General features: G+C 42.0%; 1 protein-coding gene across 1 annotated transcript in view; it reads right to left on the bottom strand.

Moving 5' to 3' along the window:
* The window catches only part of LOC306795099 (shisa family member 6), a gene marked incomplete at both ends in the record, with an annotated part of 79,560 nt that extends 73,712 nt beyond the window's left edge, over positions 1-5,848 (bottom strand). Inside the window, 2 exons of the mRNA XM_079293454.1 lie at positions 3,522-3,682; positions 5,334-5,848. Coding sequence (XP_079149580.1) covers positions 3,522-3,682; positions 5,334-5,848 — 676 coding nt within the window. The remainder of the gene's footprint in view (positions 1-3,521; positions 3,683-5,333) is intronic.
* Positions 5,849-23,408: the final 17,560 nt, after the last annotated feature.

The following is a 23,408-nucleotide window of genomic DNA, read 5'->3' as shown; positions in this document are numbered from 1 at the left end:
CTCTGAACTCAATCACACCTCTCCCTGCTCTGCTGTCATGGCTGCAGATAGAGGATCTGCTAGGGTTATTTTCCCATTCAATCATTCCAGCAATTTCGTGTGTGACACACGCTATTGTTGTCTTCCTCTGTCAACTCTGTCATTGGGAGGCCACGACCCACTGTGACAACCCTAGAATGTAAGAGACCCTTCAAAAGAAATCCCCTCCTTCCCTCCTGCTCCGGTTCCCAGCTCATTAAGGTGAGGGAGCATGAAGAGCCTGCAGGGGGAAGGCTACGCATTGTGAATTTATCGTCCTTGATACAAATAAAATCGTGACTGTCACCTCAACGATGTGCCATGGAAATGAACGGGCGCTGCCGAGGATTCATATGGTCATACTTTTTTAATCGGACTTCTTCACTGGACACCTACACCTCTGAATTACCTCTGAGAGTGGGAAAATATGAATAAAAGATAATTATGTGATGAACTGAGCTGGATGTGGCCCGACTCCAATGTCGATTAACTGTTAAAGCAGCCAGGCAGAGGTAATTTACATGATACACTAAGTTTATAGCATTAGCATGAGATGCCGATCAGCTGGAGTGGACATAGAGCTGTGTTCATCATGTGGATAAAGTCATTCAGCTCGCCATCACATATCTTCTTATCTTCGTCATCCTCTCAGTCGGAGATACACACTAGAGCTTTTTAAATGCCATATTGTCAAATGCATGCCGCTTTTCTTTTAACCCTGCCTCTGCCCTCTCATGAAACGAATGGTGCAGTGCAATAAGTCCGGATCCACACCGGCCCATAATTAACTGGTACTGCTGATGGATCCCTGCCTCCGCACCTGAAACCTCTTCACACACACACACACACACACACACACACACACACACACACACACACACACACACACACACACACACACACACACACACACACACACACACAAAGATTCATGCTTTAAAATATCTGAAGGTCATGTCAAAGCTGCTAAATAGCTGGAAATGTTATTCTATCATCACAACCTCTAATTGTCCACAGCAGCTGACCTTTAAGCACAGAGGCCACTCATCTCAAACCAGATCCCTCAAGTGCTGTATTGGAGCTGAGATCCTGGCTCTGTCTGAGCACACGCTCTAACATCGTCACTCTTCTTATTCTGCCTGCTCTCATATTTCTGGTACAGTAAACACAAACCCATAACTAGTAGAATAATTCTTTTTTTTTTGTAGAAGTGCTGTATGGGAGTAATTGTTTTTCTTTGCTTTCTGTTGAGTAAACTGAGACAAAGAAAATACAGCTACTCTCTTCACCACCTGAAAACTATATTTCATCATTCTGCGCATATAGAGGTTAAGAGGAAACCAAGCAACACTTTTCAAAAATAAAAAAGGCAAATCTATGCTTGTGGTGTGTGGTAAATAAATCAACATCATCTGAAGAGAGCTGTGGGCCAAACTGCATTACTCAGAGGAGCGGTTATTGTTTGCTTTAACCGAAGGCGAACTCCTGTAAAGGTATCTACTCCTCCCTTTCAAGGTCTGCTCCTTGTTGTGGCCGTGGGGCGCTCTCTGTTTACACCCCGACCTAAAACAGGATCTGAGCCCACAACAATGCAGAGCGGTTGGGAATAAAAATAGCAGCATTTGCGCTGGTATCATATTATGCTGTCTGTACTGTTTGGCTTCAGGCTCTGTTTTTTTTAAAAAGGAATATGCTGTTCTAAAAATGCAGGGACATTTTGCAATGCACCAAGGGTACCATGTCACTACACAAGGCCTGCAATGGGGAAAAAAATAAATTAGCATGTATTTTTTGAATTGAGCCAAAACAAAGCTCTGAGCATGAAATAAATGACTTTGGTAAGGAAGTGATTACTGCTGAGAGCAAGTGGGCATCATTGCATGGAGAAATGTTATTATTCCCACTCTTGACAGAAGTTGATATCCTCTTGGGCCCTTTAGCCACTTGCTTTATGTGGTATCTCCACCTGATTTAAAAGTGTGTGGAAAAAGCCTCAAGATGTGAAGTAACATTCTTAGCAGTGATGACTCCAGCCGAGGACCCTCTCCTTAAGAGGCCTGCCTTCTTACTCTGTGACAAATGCCCATTTAGGCGCACATGAATATGCATTTTCCATGAGAGCGTGTGCGCTCCCTCTCCACAGCACCTTGGAGCCTGTTAAGGCATCGAGCGGAGCTCCACATTTATACACACACATTAACCATGCTTTGGCCTGTGCTGTCACCGCCTTTCATGTCCAACCCTATCAGGACTGCTGTGGTCCCCTGATGAAGGGGGGCTTGGCTGTGGTACACTGAAGTGAGCCGGCCTGAGTTCTGTTCTTGTTGCAATAATTGTGTGCACGCAGGCAAAGTAGTCTCAGCCGAGACAGATTGACAGATAAAGTGATGCTCGTCCTTTAATGAATAGAAATGCCTGCAAGGTCGTTGTGAAGGCAGCCTGCCACGTGCAGCTGCGTAGAAGCCGTGTCCCCTGCATGGCCGGCTAGTGACCAGTAGGAATCGTCTGATGCAGCAAATGAGTTAGGGGGACACTAAGTGAATGAAGGTAGAATGTGGTCGCACATAAAGCCTTTTAAAATGTCTAAATATTTACACGTCTGATTACGACGGTTTCCATTTGGCAATGATGTTCAATTACATCAATTATAGGCTGATGAATAGCATGCTCAATGATGGAGATGTATTACAATACATGATGTCGACTGACAAAGATACATCTTATGGTCTACAGGGGAGGACGGAACCAGATCAGTCGGTTTTGGTCTTTTCAGAGTCATGAGAGTGAACAGAACACCAATCAGGGTTCAGAGGCCCTTCTAGGTGTCACCGTAGTGCCAACTAAGTAGGGCTCACTACACACATATAGTATTGGCACTTTAACAGCTGCAAAATCAACACCTAAAGTTTTACCATTGGATTATTTATTTAATTAGCCTGTTTGTCTTTCTATCACACCGATGCAATTGTGCTTCTAATACCTCATTATTTTAGAGTGTGTCTGCCTCCTTCCATCTGATAACACCTGCTCTGTTGAGGAACCTGCCGGCCCTGACTGACTTCTCCTGGACTCCTATTTTTCCTGCACAGTTTTCAGTCATTTTTACCGATTTATGCTCCCTGCCTCTTCTCTGAATTGTGGGGTTAAATCACGCCCCCTGATTCACCCACTGAGCGACTGAGAGGCCATCACTTCCAGTCTGTCAGAGACTGCAGGGCCGCGCTACTTTGCCAGCCTGTAATTATCTCCAGCAGGTTTCTCTCTGTCGCTCTCTCCCTCGCACTCTCTTGTTCAAATCGGATGATTACTGGATGTTAACATTGGAGATTACACATTCTGAAAGGTTGAGTACAGTGGGGGCTCTTCGGAGGGGAATGCACAATTTTGCTCAGAAATAATCAATGTATCGCAAATGCGACACACTGAGAGTGATGTGGGTAGGACCAACAGTCATGACACATGAACTAGTGAATGCTTGTGGGTGGAGAGAGGAGAACTCTTACCGTGGTTGGACTTGGAGGTGTGAACAGGGGTGTAGTGGTTCTTGGATGAGGTTCTGACTGGTGTGTTGTCTTTGGGTGAGCCGTTCATCGCTGCAAAATTCTCACAGTCATATTGCGATATAGGGATGGGCCCCTGCTGCCTCAGGATGTCTGCAAGGGCTCTGGAAACCGAAAACACAAGAGTGGCTGTGAATACTGCACCATGTTTCTTTTGTTGTACAGTTTTTCTCTCTTAGTGCAGCTGAACTCAGTTAAAAATGAAGTGATATCCCGTCTGTTGTCTGCACGCCGAATGGCTGCTAATTGTTAAGACAGTGTTGTGCTATTATGGGTAATTCAGGGTTTCTTCTTTTATTTTCACGTCTGGGAACATGATGAATGTTCATTTGCAAGAGAAACAACATTGGATGTGTGAGTATCTTGTCTAATTAGGTTGAATCTGAATGTTTTTCAGACCGCACCAGGTGCATATGGAAGGATCGAGCCCTTGAGGGGAGGAGAGTGGACGAGAGGAAGAAGCAGTCATGGTGAAAGAAAGTTCAAAAAGTGTTTGTTTGCTTTTTCTGGCATTGCTTTTGAAAAAGGAAATCAAATTACTTTTGCACCGCTGCAGCAGCTCAAAGCTTTTGTACGACAAATGTATCGCAGACTGTAACCTTTGCTTTTAAATTCATATTTTAGCTTCACCCCCTCCTTCCTGTTCCTTATTGAATGTGCAGTGGTGCATGTTTGTCACACGACCTTGATACAGCCAACGTTAACACTATCCATTGTTCACAATCTTAAGATTGCTCAAGTGTTGAATAATGCATCCAATAAAAAAAGCTATTCAATCTTGAAGAAATAATGTGACAGCATTTGTTCACTGATGTTGGTACAGTCTACAACATGTGATCCACTCTTGTGTGATAATTCTCATATGGTGAAGCCCCAGGAGGAAAAAGGAGCCAGCAGAGGAGGTGAGATTCAATCATTTGCCACGTTATCCCATCTCTGCTAAAGAATCTTGTCAAATTTCCACCTGAACAAAGCAGAAAGCCATGTGCTGATGTGAAGAGAGTGGGATTGGCGGAGGACTGGTCGCGAAGTACGATGTTTGACAGCTAGTTGCCTTGACTTGGTCGCCTCATGAGCAAAATATCTGGGCTGATTCTAACAATGCGAGACGCTATTTTTATAAAAAGAAAGATCGTGTCTTATGAACTAACAAAGCTCCAATATAAATGTTGGGCATCAGTCCTTCTCACTCCAACACATAACAGATGCACACACACACACACACACACACACACACACTCTCTCTCTTCACAAGCACCAGACCACCACAATCACTCATTCTCTCTCAACTCCTCCGTAATTATTTTTATCTTTCATTCCCATACACTTCTTTTGGATTGAACATCTGCTGGAAGTCTAATATAATCTGATCTGAAACGTGGTCATCAGTTTGGCTTTCAAACACATTGTCAGCCTGGCTTCTAGTTCATAATTTCTGATATAATAAACACTCAACATAAGACATGAATATAATTAGCCAAAACGTTTTATGATACATTGCAAAGTACTGCATTTAACATGACTATGCTTGTTTCTAACATGATGGTTGACCTTTGACTCCTGTCTGCACAGAGGTCTATCTGTTTCATAGTCTGTCATAGTCTCTACATTCAGAAATGATGACCTCTTAGTAGACTATGGGACTTTATATCTTCTTCTACATTTTAAAGAAGTGATTGAATACATATTTGTGCTGCAAAGCCATTGCATGGATTCAGAAGTCATTCTCACACAACATGTCTTCTACCCACTCACCTATGTATATTCATTTCCTGAGGCGGCTCTGTAGCTTTGTCGTACGCAACTTTGACCGACACTCCCAGCACTATGATGAAGGCTATGATCCCACAGGTGATATAGACGGCCGTGCTGGTCTGATCCATGCTCAGATCGTACGTTTCACCGGTCGGGATGGGCGACGGGGCGGCCGTCTGCACCCACACTGGCTTGTGGTAATTCTTACAGGCTTTCTGGTCCAGCCGATCTTTCTTGTACTCGCAGCAGAAGCGCAGGTAGCAAGTCCCACAGCAGTACCGATGGTTCGTGTTGTTGCACTCGAACTGTTTGTCATACTGCCCGCTCACGTCGAAGTAGCCCATGCATGTGTCATGGTTGCTGGTGGGCGCGGGCTGCGGGACGACCGTGGGGACCGCCGTGGCTTTGGGAGCCTTCCTAGGCGCTGGTTTGGGCTTTTTGCCGCCTGTAGCGGCGCTCAGCACGCATAGCGGGTCCAGGTATATCAGCAGCAACAAAATGTGCCTTATCCCCATGGTGGTGTGAAGAACTCAAGTCTTACGTTTTGGCAAAGACACTTCAACTCTGGTCAAACATGCAAGGCTTTAGTCTTGTGCAAGTTTCTCCACCGAGTCTTCCCCTACTCGCTCAGTCTCCTGTGCCGCCGTCATGCTGAGTACAACTCTGTGTAGACTGTTGTCAAAGGGCATTTCTCGGCTGGTATTACGCAGTGGACAAACTAAAGCCCATTGTGACCCACCGAGGAGCTGTGGCAGGAGGGCACCATGTCCTGACAGGGAGCAGAGCTGATGGGTGGCCGGGCTCTGCGCGCTCTCTCCCTCGGCTGAGCGGTGTGTGAGAGCCGCGGTGCGTCGCTCTCCGAGGTGCTGAGTCCCAGTCAGTAATGCTCAAGTCAAAGTTAGGCTGGAGAAACAAATAAGGCAAACGGCTCATTAGCTATTATCCTCACGTCAGAGCCACGTCATTTATTCATGAGTAGGCTTCTACACGTCCAAATACCTTTTCAGATTTTAGCCTTGAAACATCACGTTTGAAGACATTCCTGCAGTTTGCACGACGCATTATTTGGACCACCCACCCACACTAATATCTTCCAAATGAATGCTGTATTTTATCTTTATGTTAAGCATCACACAGTAACATCGCAGCACTCAACTGAATGTAGATACAGGAAAAAATCCATGAATGTTTCCAAATCAAATTCAAATGGACTGTTTATTTTTTCTTGATTTATTCAAAGAGTGGGAGTAAGAAAAGCCAGCCTACCTCAGTTAGGATACCCGCTGGGGAGTTGCTCTCTGTCTGGGTCTCCGAAAGTGAGGAGAATATCAGAGCTGTGAACGCCCCCCAACTCCCCTCCCTGCTCTCGCTCCCTCTCGCTCTCTCCCTCTCTCTCTCCTCCTCGGCTTTCTCCCTCCCCCGTCTCTTACATCATGTCAGTGCTGGCGTCAGAACTCAGTCAAGTATTGGTAAATTTCTCCCCCCTTCTTCCCTTCTGCTCCTCCAAGCAAGAAAGCAAGCCTGGTTATTGGCACTAACACTTCTAAATGAAATGACTGCACGGACAGGATTGCAGGTTGTCTCCTGCGTCCATCTCCCCTCTCTGAGCATCTTAACACTCGCATGTTTATTTGCAGTCACAGCAGCTCAACCTTTTGTACAGCTGGCTGTTATCATGTTGTGGCTATGCCCATAAAGCAGCATGGTTTTCAGGATGAAACGGTAATTGGCTGTGCCCTCGACGTTAATACACTCATTATTTCAGATAAAGTCGTTGATATTGGTCTGTAGCCAAGCCATGGCACCTGTGGGGATTATGGAAAACTGATATGTTCAACACTGCTACCCTGAAATGAGCCAGAGCTGTATACCACACTCCTACACACAGTTCTGTCCTTGTTACACATGCCTGTTATTCTCCTTCTCTGGCCATTTATATCCATGTATATTTATGTGTAGGTCTTTCCAAATAAACCAATGAACACAGATGGGAAGACCAAAGCAGTAGTACCAAAGTTGTGGCTTCAACATGAGCACATCAAAGGATTACTTGACTAAAACACAAACATGTTTCCCTGCTCAATTTGGAGTGATTTCAGCTGCCAAGTTTATACATGCAACTGATCACCACTCTGCTGGATTTCAAATCAGTTCTGAGGACATGATCTTTGCGTCGTGCTCCCCTCAAACAGTTACTAAACATCTTTGCGGTGAGGCAGTTTGCATTTGAACTGGAGAGCCAGCACTCAGCAGGTCAGGAGGTGAGAACACACTCATTAAAGCTGCTATGCGCCAACTGTCCATGATGAATAAGTGCGGACTCACCACAATCTTGAAAATAAGGTTATTTACCCTTAAGGGTAGTGACCTGGTGTCGACCAATTACAACACAGTATTGCAACCATTCTACATTCTATAATATTCCTGTTCAGGCTTAAAAAACCTGGTTGTATTCTTTATTTTCGTCATTGTCAATAAGTTCCATGCAAAGCAGAAAAACACCAAAAAATGTGTCTTTTATATTGTGTATGGAAGCCTGACATATTTGTGACATAGAGCTCCATTGATGTCCACAGACTATTAACAACACATCAGTGAGCCACATTGTTGTACTGGGTGACATGTTCTTTCATTACCATGAACACTGTATCCCACGTACACTGTCCTGCTGCTACGAATACTGACTAGAGCACCGAATGTGGATTAATCTGCTGCTGAAAATAGTCCCCAAACAAATGCACTATATCCTCCTGGTTGTTAGTGTCCAGCTGTTTTAGGAAATTACAGTTTGATTTGTGCGCCTCTTTTAAAAATCCTTATTCTCCAGAGGAACCAGTGGGATTGGGGATGAGTGCCAAAGAAAGATTGTGAAATAGGAAAAAAAAAAAATTTCGTGGTATTTGCTTAGAATGATAAGAAAATTGAGTAAATGTAGTCGAATCCTTAAAATAGTATTACTTAAACTACATTTATATTAAAAATATATGGGGAAAATGATTCTTATTGAGCTGTTGTACAATTGAAAACAAAAGAAAATTATTATTACTTAGCATTTCAAAGTTGCTTGAATCCACCTCCATCAGCACCGCCTGTCAAAGCTTTGCAGGAATAGCCAGCGGTGCCAGATCAGATATCGCTACTGCAGATGGAGGTCGCACAGCTGACCGCCGCCTTGCAATCATATGACATTGTCGATAAAACAGAGAAATCTCAAACCCAAGTACTGGGTACTTTTCTATTAGCTGAGAGCAGAGGACTTTTCCTGACTGTGGCACTTTCACTGCTGTCATCCTTCAGTCGCTAACCCTCCCTGTTTCCCTCTGGAGGAAATACTGAACGAAGGTGGAATGTCAGTTTTCATTAGAAAATGAATTTCAAAAGCTCCCTGACAGGAACAGTAGGGGAAAATGCTTTGCAAAAGCATCTTTTTTCACTATCACCACTGGTGTGACTGGCAGCGGTTTAGGGTACCAAAATATCCTAATTTAAAGTCTAAGCCTTCCCTATAAAACTTACAGTATCTCATGAAAGGCTGATACACCTTCAGCACATCTGGCTGAAGTTGAATTAGAAAGTAAATGAGTCCTTAAGGAGCCTTACTTGAAAGACGTTTTGATTGATAAGCATCTTGTTTTTTCTTTAATACTAAATGAATCCATTCAATAAAGGTTTTAACACTGAGTAACATGCAGAGGAGGAAAGAGAGTGTGATGATTGTCTGATTCTCAAACCAACAACACCGCTGATTGGGAGGCTGAGAAGCAGTTGCTTGGTAACCACGTTTTACGATGCCATCCATCGTCGTTGTGATAAAAAATTTAAACTCCTTACTACTGAAGTGTTCTCTGGGATTTCACCATGAGATACATATAGATGTGCTCTGAGACAAAAATATTCCTTTAGGCTGCAGCGTTTTCTGCTTCTATCTTGACACAGAGATTCTCATTCTCTCGTATTTACAGTTTCAAAATATCACAAATGCACAAAATTAACAATTACACCTCCTCCAAAACTCTTTTGAGGGGTATGTCTTACATTTGTCTTATATTTCCATAACCGTAAATGTTGCTCAGCATAACACCATATTTAATACTAACAGTCTCATGAAATTATGACATGAACGACGGGGGCTCCCTCACACGAGGGCTCATTACCACGGCTGGCGTCCCTACTACTACAATGGTGGTCGGGAATCTTGCATTAGCTGCTAGCTAGCTAAACTTACAATACTGTTACAAATAAACATTTACAAGACCTAACATAGTGCCACCAACGTACAGTATAACGTTGTACTACCGGGGTACCTAAATAACATCACCAGATTACCTGAAAAATACAAAAGTATGCGTTTAGATATACAGTCGCTCCACAGCATTTTCTGCTTCCATCGTGTACACATATTCACGTGAGACTTCCCTGTGGCTCTCCGTCACAGACACTGGTCATGTCGCAACACTGACACCTACTGGCGATCCACTGGATCTACTGCCTACAAATGTAGCTGGTGATAAATAACGCTGTAACCTAAATTTGAACTACAATGAACACTTCCTCCTCATAAACACATAGGAAACATAATAAACCCTTACATTCCACCCAATACATGATTGTACTGACTGAACCATCCAGAGAGTAGAAGGTGTGTATGACTCAGTTTTATGGACAGCATACGTGACTGTCCCTTTTTGGGAACTGCTCTGTTTCCATATTAGATAGGCTGTCTGGGTTTAAATTCTCTGCCCAGCTCGACACTCCACCAGCCCAAAGCCTCAATCTTGTTGCCCGGTGGGCAAAAAATTTTCAGAAATTCTTGACAAAGCACTTTCTGCAGTAGGACTAAGCAGCACGCATAGTTAAACTCAAGGGGACAGTTTCTCTTAAAAGCTCTTGTACCAGCCTCGGCTCTTTCTGCAATTTGGGAAACACAGTTTTCAAAAGGAATTGGGTCATAGTAATGGCAGAAGAACATGTCATGTATAAAGGATTGGACCCTGGAGAGAGACCAAGAGGAGTCAAGAACAATGGTGGCGGGCTCAGATGGGGCCACGCTTTATTGCTTTGTCAGTGGCACAACAGTAAACTGTAAAAAGGCTGGTATTCCCCTGCGTGCCTTTCTGCCCCCCCCCCCCCCATTTAGGTAATTTGCATAATCTCAGGGCAGCAAGGGCGCATGCCACTGATCCTGGGTCGTTTGATAAACAAATAAGAAGCTGAAAATGTGTCTTATGTCTAATGATTGTGAAGTTCAGAGTCTTTTCGGATGAAAAGTGGTCTTTTGGTGTTCATGTGGAAAAAACAAATCCAAGGCACTCTGAAAACGTGTCTGAAGCCTTTATTCTGCATGGCTAGTCATAATTGCAAGTTTAAAATTACACAGGCAAAAGGGAGATCTAAGGCACTCAAATCAGTTAAAAAGCCTTTATTCTGCTCAGCTGGTTACTTCTGAACTTGCAGTTATGACTACACAAACAGAAATAATGAAACTTTTTAACTGTAGTGCCTTGAATCATTTACTTGATGTTACAAAATTCTGAAAAGCGCCTGCCTGTATGGAGGATAGAGTAGAACAGAATGGGGTAACAAAGAAAGCAAAGAAACATTCTAATACATGATTACATGTATAAGACATGAATAAATCCTTAAAGTGTGTTACAGAGCATTTGTGAACTGTATAAATCTTTCATAGGCAGGTTTAAAATGTTTATAAACAGACCAGAGTTTGGCAAGTTACTTAAAAACTGTCATCAAATACTCATTGAAAAGGTTATTACACTACTTTACTAATTACTAAGCAGTAAAAGCAATGTGTTACCTTTACTTCCTCATTCCAGCTTCATCAAACACCCCTCTAAACAACTCCACCCACATGTCACATCTTTTGTATTTGAAGTATAGAAATAGAAAACATTTTGGTTTTACAGTTTACATTTTAGAGGGATTTACTGACCATCCAGCAGCTAGCTTAGCCTCAGTGACTGCACACAGAAGTCCTGACCTCAGCTGTGGGAGTCACACACTCTCCAACTGTTAACAAAATATAGAAGAAAGCCAGCTCCACAAAATGTGAAGAAGACAACTTTGATGAGTTTACATTAAAGTAAACATCTGTGTAGTGACTGATGCTGGGTGCGGGAGAAGATCCTGTTCTTTACTCGCTACAACAAAGAGATTCCAAGCATTTCACACTTTTGGGTGAGGTTCCCATTTAATTAGTGTTCACAGACGATATACAATAGGATAGCACTTATCTTCCTGGTCTCCCTCTGGTGTGTCTGGCTTGCGGTAAAAACCGTGTGATGTCCCCGTCACTCATGCCTCATTACCTGTCAGTCGCACCTGTGCCCCATATATTAATTACCGGCCACAATACTCCACACTGCCACCCGTGGTCAACCTGAGATAGGTTCCTAATTCAAACAAATAATACACAGACATAACTAATGGCTCCTACAATCTGTTTTCACAAGTTAGGTTTAGGTAAGAAAACCACTTAGTGAGGGTCAGGAAAAGAGCAAAGTTGACAATACTTATGAATGACTAACGGATCACATAACTGACGTGACAACCAGGGGTGAGGTTTCTCATCTTCTGGTGGAGGCTCACCACCCCCCCTGCCGCTGCACCAAGCTGGGCCAGTGTGTCCACTGACATCAACCATCAATCCTCCATTCAACTTCATGTAAGACAGCCAACCTCCAAATGTCAGAGTATAAGGAGTGTTACTGGGGTTAGTCAGCAAATTACAAATCTAAGCCCATTACAATTTCAGGATAATAGCAACATGTAGTGAAACAATAGCACAAGCACTGAGCAACTTTTTATTTGAAGCAGGATGAATGTGGTCTTTGTCTTTGAACAGATTCATTGTGTTTCTTTACAAATGTCCTTTTATTTTCTAACTACTACCTTTATAGTATGTTTTAACCCACTTATAATTGGTGCCTATCATGCTTTTGAATGATGAATAATGAGGGGGTAAACATAAAGTGTTGAATAGAATATGTGATGAAAATAATGCAAGAAAAATACATGTTAATCAATACAATAATACAACACGATAAAAACAGGATGTAGTTATAACACCGAAAGCAGCCTCATACAGGATGCATCCTCAATCATGTTTATTGCAGGAACAGAAATGGATCTAAAACATTAATGGAACATCGTCCCAGTCTGTCACAAACCACAGCACACAGATGTAGAGGACTCAGGCTGAAACATTCTCTTCTTTTTATGCATTTTGGCTGCTTATACACCAGCAGGCCATGTATGTATTTGGAGATACAGTAACATGAATCATGAAACGTGGCCACTGTGTGCGCTTATTTCATCCTCGCCGATCCTGATCCATATGTCGTATTTTGCAGAACATTTTCATTCAATGTGTAGCACCAGATTGAGCCTGTGTGACATCATTCTGTGCACCGCTACACTTATGCCAAATGAAACCAAGTGAATGGATTCCATCACTTTTGGGATTACCAAAACATTTGAACCCTGTCGATATTTCTCTTAGCTTTTAGTCGTTTGCCACCTGCCTCAGAATGAATAGTGTGTCACATCTGGAGTAATGACACTTGCCAGCATGCTGTCATCACCTCCCATAACTGTCTTGTTAGTCTAAAACCCTGTCCCTGCTCCTGTCCCTGGCACCGGCGTTGGCACGCTATAATTTCTCACTAATTTACAGCCTGATTTACAACTGAATGAGCCCGTTTGATGTTCAGTGTTGGCTTCTGATCAGGGCCATATATTCAGAGAGCTCAGTGGTTGGGGTTATAAATGATTATTACTGTAGTGATGATTTCTAGGATATAGTGAAATGGAGTTGATGGGTGCCTGAGGAATGGTACCCTCATATAGGAATTAACAGCTTTTAAACTGTGATAAGTTATATAATATGTATCTACGCTGTAAAAACATTACAAACAAAGGGTTTGTGGGATTGTGGTTGTGACAAGACATTTTTAGCCACAAAATACAAATTTGGGCCACAGGATGGATTCAGGGTTAGATGAGGAAGTCAGAGCTGAATGGCAGGCTGGGCCAGTTTCAAACATTCAAATTAAACTTTTCTAGCAGCTTCATAAATATTTCTTTTTATATTAACATGGGATCAAATGGCTATGTGTATTATGAAAGGGGTCGCCTGTAGTGATGGACCCACTGAGAAATATAAACCAACCCTGCCGTTCCCCTCAGCTTTACAGAGCTTTTTAGTGTCTTTTAGCTGAGCTCATTGTTTTGGTTTTTGCGGCCACATCCATCAAGCTCAAGTCCTTAGGCAACAAGCAGCTGTCTTCAGCAAAACACTGTACATGCACCCCCTTTCCACTACCTGCCCAGTACCAAACAGCAGGCAACCATGGTGAAGCATTTAGCAGCTACACAGACAGATGTTTGCCACAGGAGTTGGAGGAGCAAAAAAGACAGTCAACATTGGACATAAATGAATGAATGCTAAATATGCTCTATTTCCGATGGGCGCGTAAATTGTGCAAATGTTTGCCAACATGTGCCAACTTTATAAGTTAATAATATGGCAATGTAGCTTGGTGTGTATGCCACCAAGTGGCCAATAAAGTCAGTTAATGCAGCTTTAAAGAGATTCCAGGATGATCTGGTGACACCTGTGATTACTGGTGGGGCAGATCCCAGAATTCAGTCGGAAATGACACATGTATCAAGTAATGTGGCCGACAAACACACCTTGAGTGAAATAAGCAATTGGAAATTCTATGGGAAAACTTGCATGTTGATTTTTTGACCAAATGTGTACTTGACAATTCTTGGAAATTATCATTTGAAGGGTTAATGCATGACTTAATGTCTCAAAGTAAATGCTTTTAAGTCATTTTTTTCCCCAGACTCCATCAAGTTACTCAACATAAGGGAGTGAGTTTCGCAGCGTAGTAGGTGACAGTCTGTCCTTTTTCTTTAGTTTAAATTGTATTTCATAATTTTTTGTTCTGGTGAATTATTGTGTTTATTATATGTATTTTTTTCCAACAGAAAGAATGGAGTTAGCTTTCGTGAGTTTACTCACATATGTACAACTTGTGAACTGCATAATCAGTTTTTTCTTCAGGCTTCACTTGGCAGCCCTGCATTTCAATCTTAACAGTAAATGGTAAATAGACTGTACTTGTATAGCGCTTTTCTAGTCTTTCCGACCACTCAAAGTGCTCTTACACTAGATGTCATCATTCCTGTTCACACACTGAAGGCAGGATGCCACCTGCCTATCAGACTAATTCATTCACACACTGTAGGAACAGATACAGGAGCAATTTTGGGGTTAAGTGTCTTGCTCAAGGACACATCGACATGCGACTAGCGGAGCCGGGGACACTTAGCCACAGTCACCCCCATATTGGCAACATGGCAACATAATGGCAGCTGAGAGGTTGACCAACCAGTGATGGTAAGGTCTGTTATGTAGGTTGCTACCCAAGATTTCCCAAAGGTGTCTAGGTAATCAGCCCAATCAAGAAAAAGCCTTCGTACTGTTAGCAGTTTCACTCAGTCATTTAATATTATCTATGATGAGTGCTGTCTCACTGTTCCCTTTTCACATCTTGCCAGATGATTACTGGGGCAGCTGTCCTGTATCTTACACAGCCTTCACGTGTGAAATCAGCAGAGATGCTATGACTCCAGTTTACAGGTTGAGATGATCCATTGTTATTTGTAATTCTAAATTAATATTGATATTAAGCTGGGATAATATACTTACAGGTTGAGATGATCCATTGTTATTTGTAATTCTAAATTAATATTGATATTAAGCTGGGATAATATACTTCGAGGTTGCGTAGTTATGTTTGTTTATTTGTGAGATTTCTCAAAAAGACATTTTGATCAAATCAATTAGACCACAGACCAAGGATCGAGTAAACGTCTTCTCAACAGAGCAAGATAGAGCCTTTTGGAACATTTTCATTATTCACTTATGCTTATCATCCTCAGTTGAAAAAAAGCATCTACATCCCTTGATTGTGTGTTTCGTTGGAAAGCCAGATGCAAATAAAAACATTTTCTATTAATAAAAAGGGCTAATAGAGGATTGCACAGCTTCATTAGGAAGTATGCACCCCGAGTACATTGTAGTTTAAATGGGTCATATTTGGTACATCCATTTGCCTGCTCTCCCTTATGTGACCTCACGTCCAATTTGACTTTGTTGACTTTGTTGAATATATAACTCCCTTAAAAAATGACTGTAGTGTAAATAGATGGTGTTTTTATTGAAAATCTGGTTTCTACATAGTTTCCCTGCACATTGATTCACTGGAGAAGTCAACCTGCTTGTTGGTCTTTAAACATATTTTCCATTAGTTCTATATCAGACAGTTTGGGTTTTATTGGAGATAACATCTAGTGTTGATTTGAGGAATTCATGCTACTACAGTACCTCAGCATATTCTCATTACTTTTACTCACCCTTGAATGGGTTTGCTCCTAAATACGGCAAACAATTTAACAAGTTGACTCATTCACCGCCAGACAGAGAAAGCCAGACAGATCAATGTCAGATCTTTTCCCTCTCCAACACTTTCTCGCTCCCAACTCATCAAATACGACACTTGGTCAGTGGTCCTACGCATCAAACGGTGAAGCTCTTCATGCCCCTCTAGCTTCAGTTTTGGGCAGAGATTGACAGAGAGTGTCAGTTTCTGCTCATCACATGCATAGTGTCTTTTTAAAGTCAACATCTGTCTTCACAGGAAGTTAGGTTTAGGTAAGAAAATCACTTGGTGAGGGTCAGGAAAAGAGCAAAGTTGACGTTAACTTGACTGATTAGCGACTCCCATGAGTCACAATACTTATGAATGACTGACGGATCACATGACTGACGTCACAAAACATGTCAACCTCTACTTTTTGTTTCACATGGGACAAACAGCGGTTTCGTGGGTGAACGTCCTTCGTCACCTTTCTCACACGTACTGCCATGTCATTTCTAATACTACCACTGGGTGAACCAGAATCACACAATTTTTTATCTAACACATCATCACGAATGTGTGCATTGAAATGTGATTTCTTTCTTCGTGAGCACTTTATGCAACCATAACCTGAGCTTGCAGAATACGTTAGGGAATTTAAAAAAAACATCTAAACCCACAAAGTCCATCACAACTCGGATGACGTTTGTCGACTCGGCTGAGTCTCAAAAAACTTAAACGCCCCCCCCCCCTCCCCTCACTCCTGAGGAGACACTTAAACTAGAGTTAAACATTAATGTGCAATTATTTATACATTGTGTAGTCTCACATGACTCCTTACATTACGGCACAGTATGTTCCTCAGCTCCCTATGCAGGTCTGCTTATGCGTTTCACCAATTAGCTGTGCAGCCATCAGTTACTACGGCGAACGCACTGGGAAGTCACAGAGCAGAGCACTGCACTACCAAAGTTATGGGAAACGCAGTGAGCCCCCGCAAATCATGTCAATGCCTCCCAAAGGACGACTTTTCTAGATGCCTGTTTTCCTCTTCACTGATGCGTGTGGGTGTGTGTATGTGTGTGAGTGTGCTATCGTAGCTCGAGTATGAATGTGTAGAAGTGGGTCACAGCTGCCAATTTAAGACCATTCTCTCATAGCAATGCTTTCCCAGAGCAGAGAGGAGAAATAAAACAAATGCTTCAACCTTGTCCAGCCCGGTTTCTCACCGAATACTCTTTCCCATGGAAGTGAGAGGAACATGGAGGCAATAATAGAGCATAGACTTTCCAAATAGTCTGTCGTACTGATGTGCATTCTTCCCTTTATCGCTGATAGGCCTTTCAACTTACTAACTATCAGGTTGGTATATGGTTGGCCTTATCTTTGTTGTTGAGGAAAATCCATTTCAGAGTCTTGCATTTTCCATTTCTGCTTTAGATCATTGGGCTGAGAATATTTTCGGAATATTCTGCTTGTTTCTCTTTTTCTTCAAACACCCTCCTGCTAATAAAAACCAAAAGGTGTATTTTGAAAAACATTCTCCATCTCCATTTGAAGATGAAACATTATTACAACATGTACCTCAGATGGGTATTCTTGCTCATTTCTTTTAGTTTGTTAAAGGTGACTTTTTCACTTCATTACACAACACAGGCGTCAAGATAAAAAGGAAGTGAAAGAACCCTCCTTTCTGTCAGCTCAGTCTCTGCCTCTCCCGACTCTCTGACTGTAAATTTGCCTACAAACAGCGTCAGTGAGGTATAAACAAGCGAAAGGGTCAGCATCCACAAAACTGAGGCCGCAGTGCATACACTATTTATCCAGGCTGACACATTCACATCAGGGTGGCGAGTGACCGCCAACATTATCAATGCAGTTTTCCATCTCATTACCCAGAGTTCTCCTGGGAGATGTTTCCATGTGCTTTAGTGTATCTCTCGAGCTGTAGAACAACACAGCAGATGGATTGAGCAACATTGTGGACATTGATAAGAATTAGAAAACAAACAGTAGCTGACATTGAAAGTAAAAAGCTTTCAAGTGTTGTGGTTTGTAGGATACTAATGAGCGCTCCAGGCTCTCTATCCCTGCATCATCCATATTTCCAGGGCTGTATTCACATGTAAACTGCCTCAGATACTGCTTCTGTCTCGCTGCTGTGGGAATTGAAATCTGCCTGAGGGTTGCCACAAAAATAAAGCTGTTCGGCTGGTCTTTCTCTGTGCTCCAAACATAATTTTTTTTCCTGAGCCTCAATTTTGCGTTGTTATTCAAGCTGATGAAAATATATGGTCCATCCAAAGTTTTTTTCCGTCGAAACCCAACCGGAAGTCAGCCATTTTGAATTTTGTATGAATTTCTAGTGTCGTTTTTGTAATTTCCAGGGGCTGTGTATGATGGTCACAGAAATGCATGGCCCCGTCAACCAGAGACCTGCCAGTACCCTCGACTTGCGTGAAGTTTGCGATAGCCCGATCAATGCTGCTTGCAGCTTTAATGTAACCATTATTATTCTCAGTTATCAAATTTAACTGGATGGATTATAAATAATACATAGAAATACATAAATATATGTTCTTCTCATTTCAAGTAAAATAATGGCTGGATTAAAGAATAACTGACATAACAGAAAGCTTTGAAAAATGTGCATCTTAAAATAAAGTACTTAGAAAATGTATTTCACTGAATTGTCCTGCAGCTTTAAATTCAGTTCATTCAGGTGTGAAGTGATGTCAATCAAAAAAAGTCACAGTATTATATTTTTCTCATCTTCTAATAAGTGCAGAGACTTTATTTGTGGTTATTAAACCACTTGTTTCAGCTCCTCTCTGTTAACATCACTGTTGGACAGTTAATTAATGTGTCAGGATTCTGATCATTTTGGGCTCTTAGGTTTACTTTCTGTTCTTCATTTCAGATGTGAGATCTGAGCTGCATCACGTGATGTGATTTACAACGCATTGGTCGGTGTGTTTCCTGCACCGCTGAACAAGTGCCATAAATGCTGGAAAAGCTGCGCCGGTTAAAATAGAAGCGCTCCGTCAAAATTTAGAAATTCTCCGTTCTATATCGGGTTTAGGTCCTGGGTCCGGATATCACGGCGTCTGGGTCCGGATCCGGACCCCTGTACTAGGGCATAGAGATCTGGAAATCATTGTAAAGACTAGTACTCTTTTTTCCACGATATAATCAGTGTCAAAAAGGAATAAATGTACTGTATATTTTGTATTATGTGGTTTTATAATGGTGCCCAGTCTGTGTTTCTAACAGTTGGTAGAATGTTGGCTGTATACAAAAATGTATACTGTTAGCATTTTTTGTCCTTTTAGTCTGGCAATGACATGTATGTACTACATTAGGCCCTGAAAAGTGGACACTACGTTTTGCTCACAGTGCAATGTGTGGCATGTCGTAGGTGTGAAAATTACATTAATTTATGATGCAACTTTACAATGATTTGTTGGTCTGAGATCTCAATTCACTGCTCACTTCAGAGAAAACAATTGACTGTATTATATACAGAGCAGTAAGTTCTGTCATTCGCTGCTGATGACAAGGCTCTCACCATGTGCTCTTAACAAAGGAAAAGGCTCTGGCCTGATGTTCAACAGAAGGCCTGATCCTCGTAAGATAAGGCACCCAGAGCCAAGGAATGTGCCACACCTCCGATCAAAGAAATCATCTCATAGAGTTTAACTGGTGTCTGGGCTTCGTTGGGTCATTTAGTGTGTTATTCCCTCAGCTTGTTTTGTTTAAATTACTGTAGTGTTTATAACATGTTATTGTGTAGGCAGACCGCTGAGTCGCGTTATACTGTGTATTTTCTGCTGCTGTAACCGTGTTGCATCAGATCAGTCACTGCGGGTGGAGAAGGGGATTGTGATCTTCTCACTTGAAAGACCAGAACCACGGCGGGCCGGCCGGGTTCTGGAATGATACGAAAGCAATTTTCGTATATCACGGCGGTGATAAAGATCCTGTCCTCTGTCCTCCTGTCTTCTGTCCTCTGCCCTCCTGTCCTCCAGGCTGCATTGTCTCAGCCAGCAGAGAAGTTTAAAATCTTTTGGCCGATCGTGCGTGCTGTGCTTGTAAATACTGTATAACGGCGATGACTGATTGCATTAGGTTTCACTTTCGTTTACAAGTTTTGGCTTGCAAATATTTTATTGCACGTACAGTAATAAGTTTCAGTATCCTTCACTTCAACTGGTTCCCTTCACCACAGCGGCATATATGCTCGCGCTTTGAATGTGTGAGTGTGTCTATGTGTGTGTGTTTGTGTCTATGTGTAGATAGTAAATGGTAAATAGACTGTTCTTGTATAGAGATTTCTTCCGACCAGCGCTTTGTGTGTGTGTAGTTGGAGGAGGTCAGGCCGACAAGGAGAGCTGAGCAGATGCAGATACGTCGGGGTTCATCAATATTCCGGTAATTTAGCACCGGGGCCAGTAGCGGCTGGTCAATAGAGGGCAACGGGGCATGGACCCACCTTGAGCCACACAAAAAAAAAAAATTATAATAATAATAATCATCATAAATTATACAAATTGTCAATATTTGTGTTTTTGAACGATGGAATGTACCCAGTAATATGTATAAAATATGATATCTGCGCAAAATATATGCTTTTCTTGCTTGTCCTCTCCGCCTGTGTGCTCGTGTGCTCGTTCTCTCCGCCTGTGTGCACGACACGTCTCAGAACGCGCAGCTAGTGGGGCCTAATCGTTTTTGCCCAAAAGAGGCGGGTCTATGAAGCAGTTTAGCCAATTGCTGATTAAAGATATAAATGAATGACATACAATTTAGCCAATCAGCGCCCTCAAATAGATTCAGTGTGGGGCCAAAAAGATTTTGCCCCCCTCGCTGCACATTCTCGTCAGGAGAAGTCTCTACAGGCGAGCGCGAGTGCCACTGTGAGCACTACTCCTCCAAGTCTCGTTTGCAGGAGATTCTGCAGGCCAAAGAGCTGATCCCAGATCAGCCTGACCCCACAATCAGACAGCAGACTAGCGGGAAAGGGAAGCAGTACATGCGAAGCTTCTCTACTGTACACCAGACAGGTTTGGCTAGCAAGATGACGTCATGCTAATAACTTATTTCGCTTTTTAAAACAACGGGGACAGATCCAGCACGGACAGCTACAGGAGTGAGGAGGTAAGGAAACATGAGAATACCAGGACACACATGGAGAACTCTGTCAAGCTACATATTAGACAAAGTGAACATCTTTTATTCTACATAGTTGTCCTCAGTCTCATCTGCTTAACTTGGTCATGGAGACATCAACATGTAACAGAGATGTTAAATTAACAGTGAAAACTCATCATAGCTTAATTTAACATCAGTATTCATAATTACACTTCATGTTTACTTCTCCTGATCTTTACCTCCTATAACAAGGTCCATAGGGGCATCTCAATAAATAAACATGTTCTATTATATTATATTATATAAGTGTTATTTACTGCTTTTTTTCGTGTTGGAATAAATGTTAAATATTTAACTGCAAAGTAGTAATGCGTGTTAGATACTTTACTTTTTTTTGCATTAAATCATACTGGGATGTTTGCTGAAATTGATAGGATGGCCCTACCTAGAAAATTTTCCACCAGCCGCCACTGACCGGGGCCTGTTTAATACCGGGTTTTGGATGCATCACTACCTTCAGATGACGTTAAACATGAATGGCTCTCGCAAAAGCCAGTGTCCGTTCTGGGCTGCTGTAGAAACATGACGGTCCATGGAAGACGACCGACTCCATGTAGATAAGCTAACGAAAACACTACGATCCTTAGTTTTTAGGTGATTATACACTGATTAAAATATAGTTATGAATAGTATATTCAATTGTTGCCAATTCATCCTCCTAAAGAAACCATGGGACATTTTATCTAGACTAAATTGACTGAAATATAAAATATAATGTGATGTGAAGAGAAGACTTAAATGCCCAGACTATAAGTCAAGTAAAGCTTGACAGAAAAAACAAGATGAGGTTGACCAAATACGATAAAAACAAGGACATTTGACACAGGACTAAATAAAAAATAATATCTGACAATATTGACCCGAGTGTGACGAGACATAAGGCCAGCAGTGGACCATGTTGGAATAATGCCCAAACCCTCAAAAGTCAGAGGAACAGGTTTTCCTTTTCTTCCTATTGCTTCCTATTAAGTGTGCAGCATAGGCTACAGGTGCAAGCGACAGGCTTTGTACATTGTTTCTTGGTCTGCGTCCTGGCTCAGTGTCAATCAAAGACATGCACATGCTCTGGCTCACTCGGAGGCTTTAAGGCTAACAAAGCATTTTGATATATATCAAAAGACCTTTTAATTCTCTTTCAATAATTAAAAAATTTAAAACCATTTCACTGACTAGTTCTGAATTTATTTGGACTTTAAAAGGGGTTTGGCTTTAATGTATTGGACTCTACATTTAGCCATTATGGGATCCTGATTGAGGCACTAACAGAAGCTCCTGGAAAGGCAGAAAGAGGAAGAGAGGCAGAAAAAGAGACAAACACAGAAAGAGAGATGAGGTCAAAGTAGGGTTAGTAGGGTCGTTGTACCCATGAGTGATGCTGGGAAACGACCTCTTCTGCCTGGATGGCAATGATCACATCAAGCCGAGCCACAGCAGTGCCGAGCTAGCTTTGTGTCACTGGGAATGTGTATGTGTCTGCATGCACGCATCATTGTTTGTTCCATCTGCATATTTTGCGTGTGTGTACTTGCATAATTGTATGTGTTTCGGAGTATATATAGCTTTGTGAGTTATGTGCAGTAGGTGTGTGTTTTCCTTGTGTGTGTGTGTGTGTGTGTGTGTGTGACAAACAGTGGCTCCCTGTTGAGGCTCCAGAGAATGACGACCACAGATTGACCTTCATTATGAGTCCATGTAAAGAGGGTGTCTGCTCACTGACACTGCCTCTTATGGGGAAACAATGAAATGACAGGTGTTTGTGCTGCACAGTGGCACCATAAAGACTCTACATTGCAGTTATCCCACACCAGAATACTGTATACATACAGGGATATACGACATCCATGATACAAATTATAGTCTCTCAAGTTTGTTATGTATGGTCAAACAAAATTGAACTCCTAATTGACATTAAAACGCTGCATTCTAGCTGTTTTATTCAAAGCAAGGAAGCAAATACAAAGGACAGTGTTTCAAGCACTTTTTGTGCCAGCTCTTTAAAATAGCAAACTGCAGCTAAATGGAATCCAGCCAACATCTGAATGTCAAAACGTCTTCTTTGAAAAAGTCTGATTTCTAATGAGTAAGAAAAATAAATACTTGAAATACTCTCAAAAAGTACACAAAAGCAGTCAGCATAATTACCTTCCTCTGCAAGTATTGCAACAACAACTAAATAGTTTCTTTCTCCATGTAAAAAAAAGACTAATCCTGATTATTCTGGAAAGCGTTTGTATGCAGTAAAATAAACATTGGTAACAAAGTGCGTGTGTGCTAAATATTGTATCAGGTAGAAAATGGATAATTCAATGTGATGAAATAATAATAACTGCTCACACACATGTAAGGCCGTACATGAAAGTGTTTAAAACCTGCGGGTCGTTGCAGCGAGAGCCAGGGCGCATTGTGATTCAAGGAC

The sequence above is a fragment of the Melanostigma gelatinosum genome (genome assembly GCF_949748355.1).
Source record: "Melanostigma gelatinosum genome assembly, chromosome: 21".
In the NCBI taxonomy this organism is placed as follows: domain Eukaryota; kingdom Metazoa; phylum Chordata; class Actinopteri; order Perciformes; family Zoarcidae; genus Melanostigma; species Melanostigma gelatinosum.
This window is presented reverse-complemented; position numbering and strand designations above follow the sequence as displayed.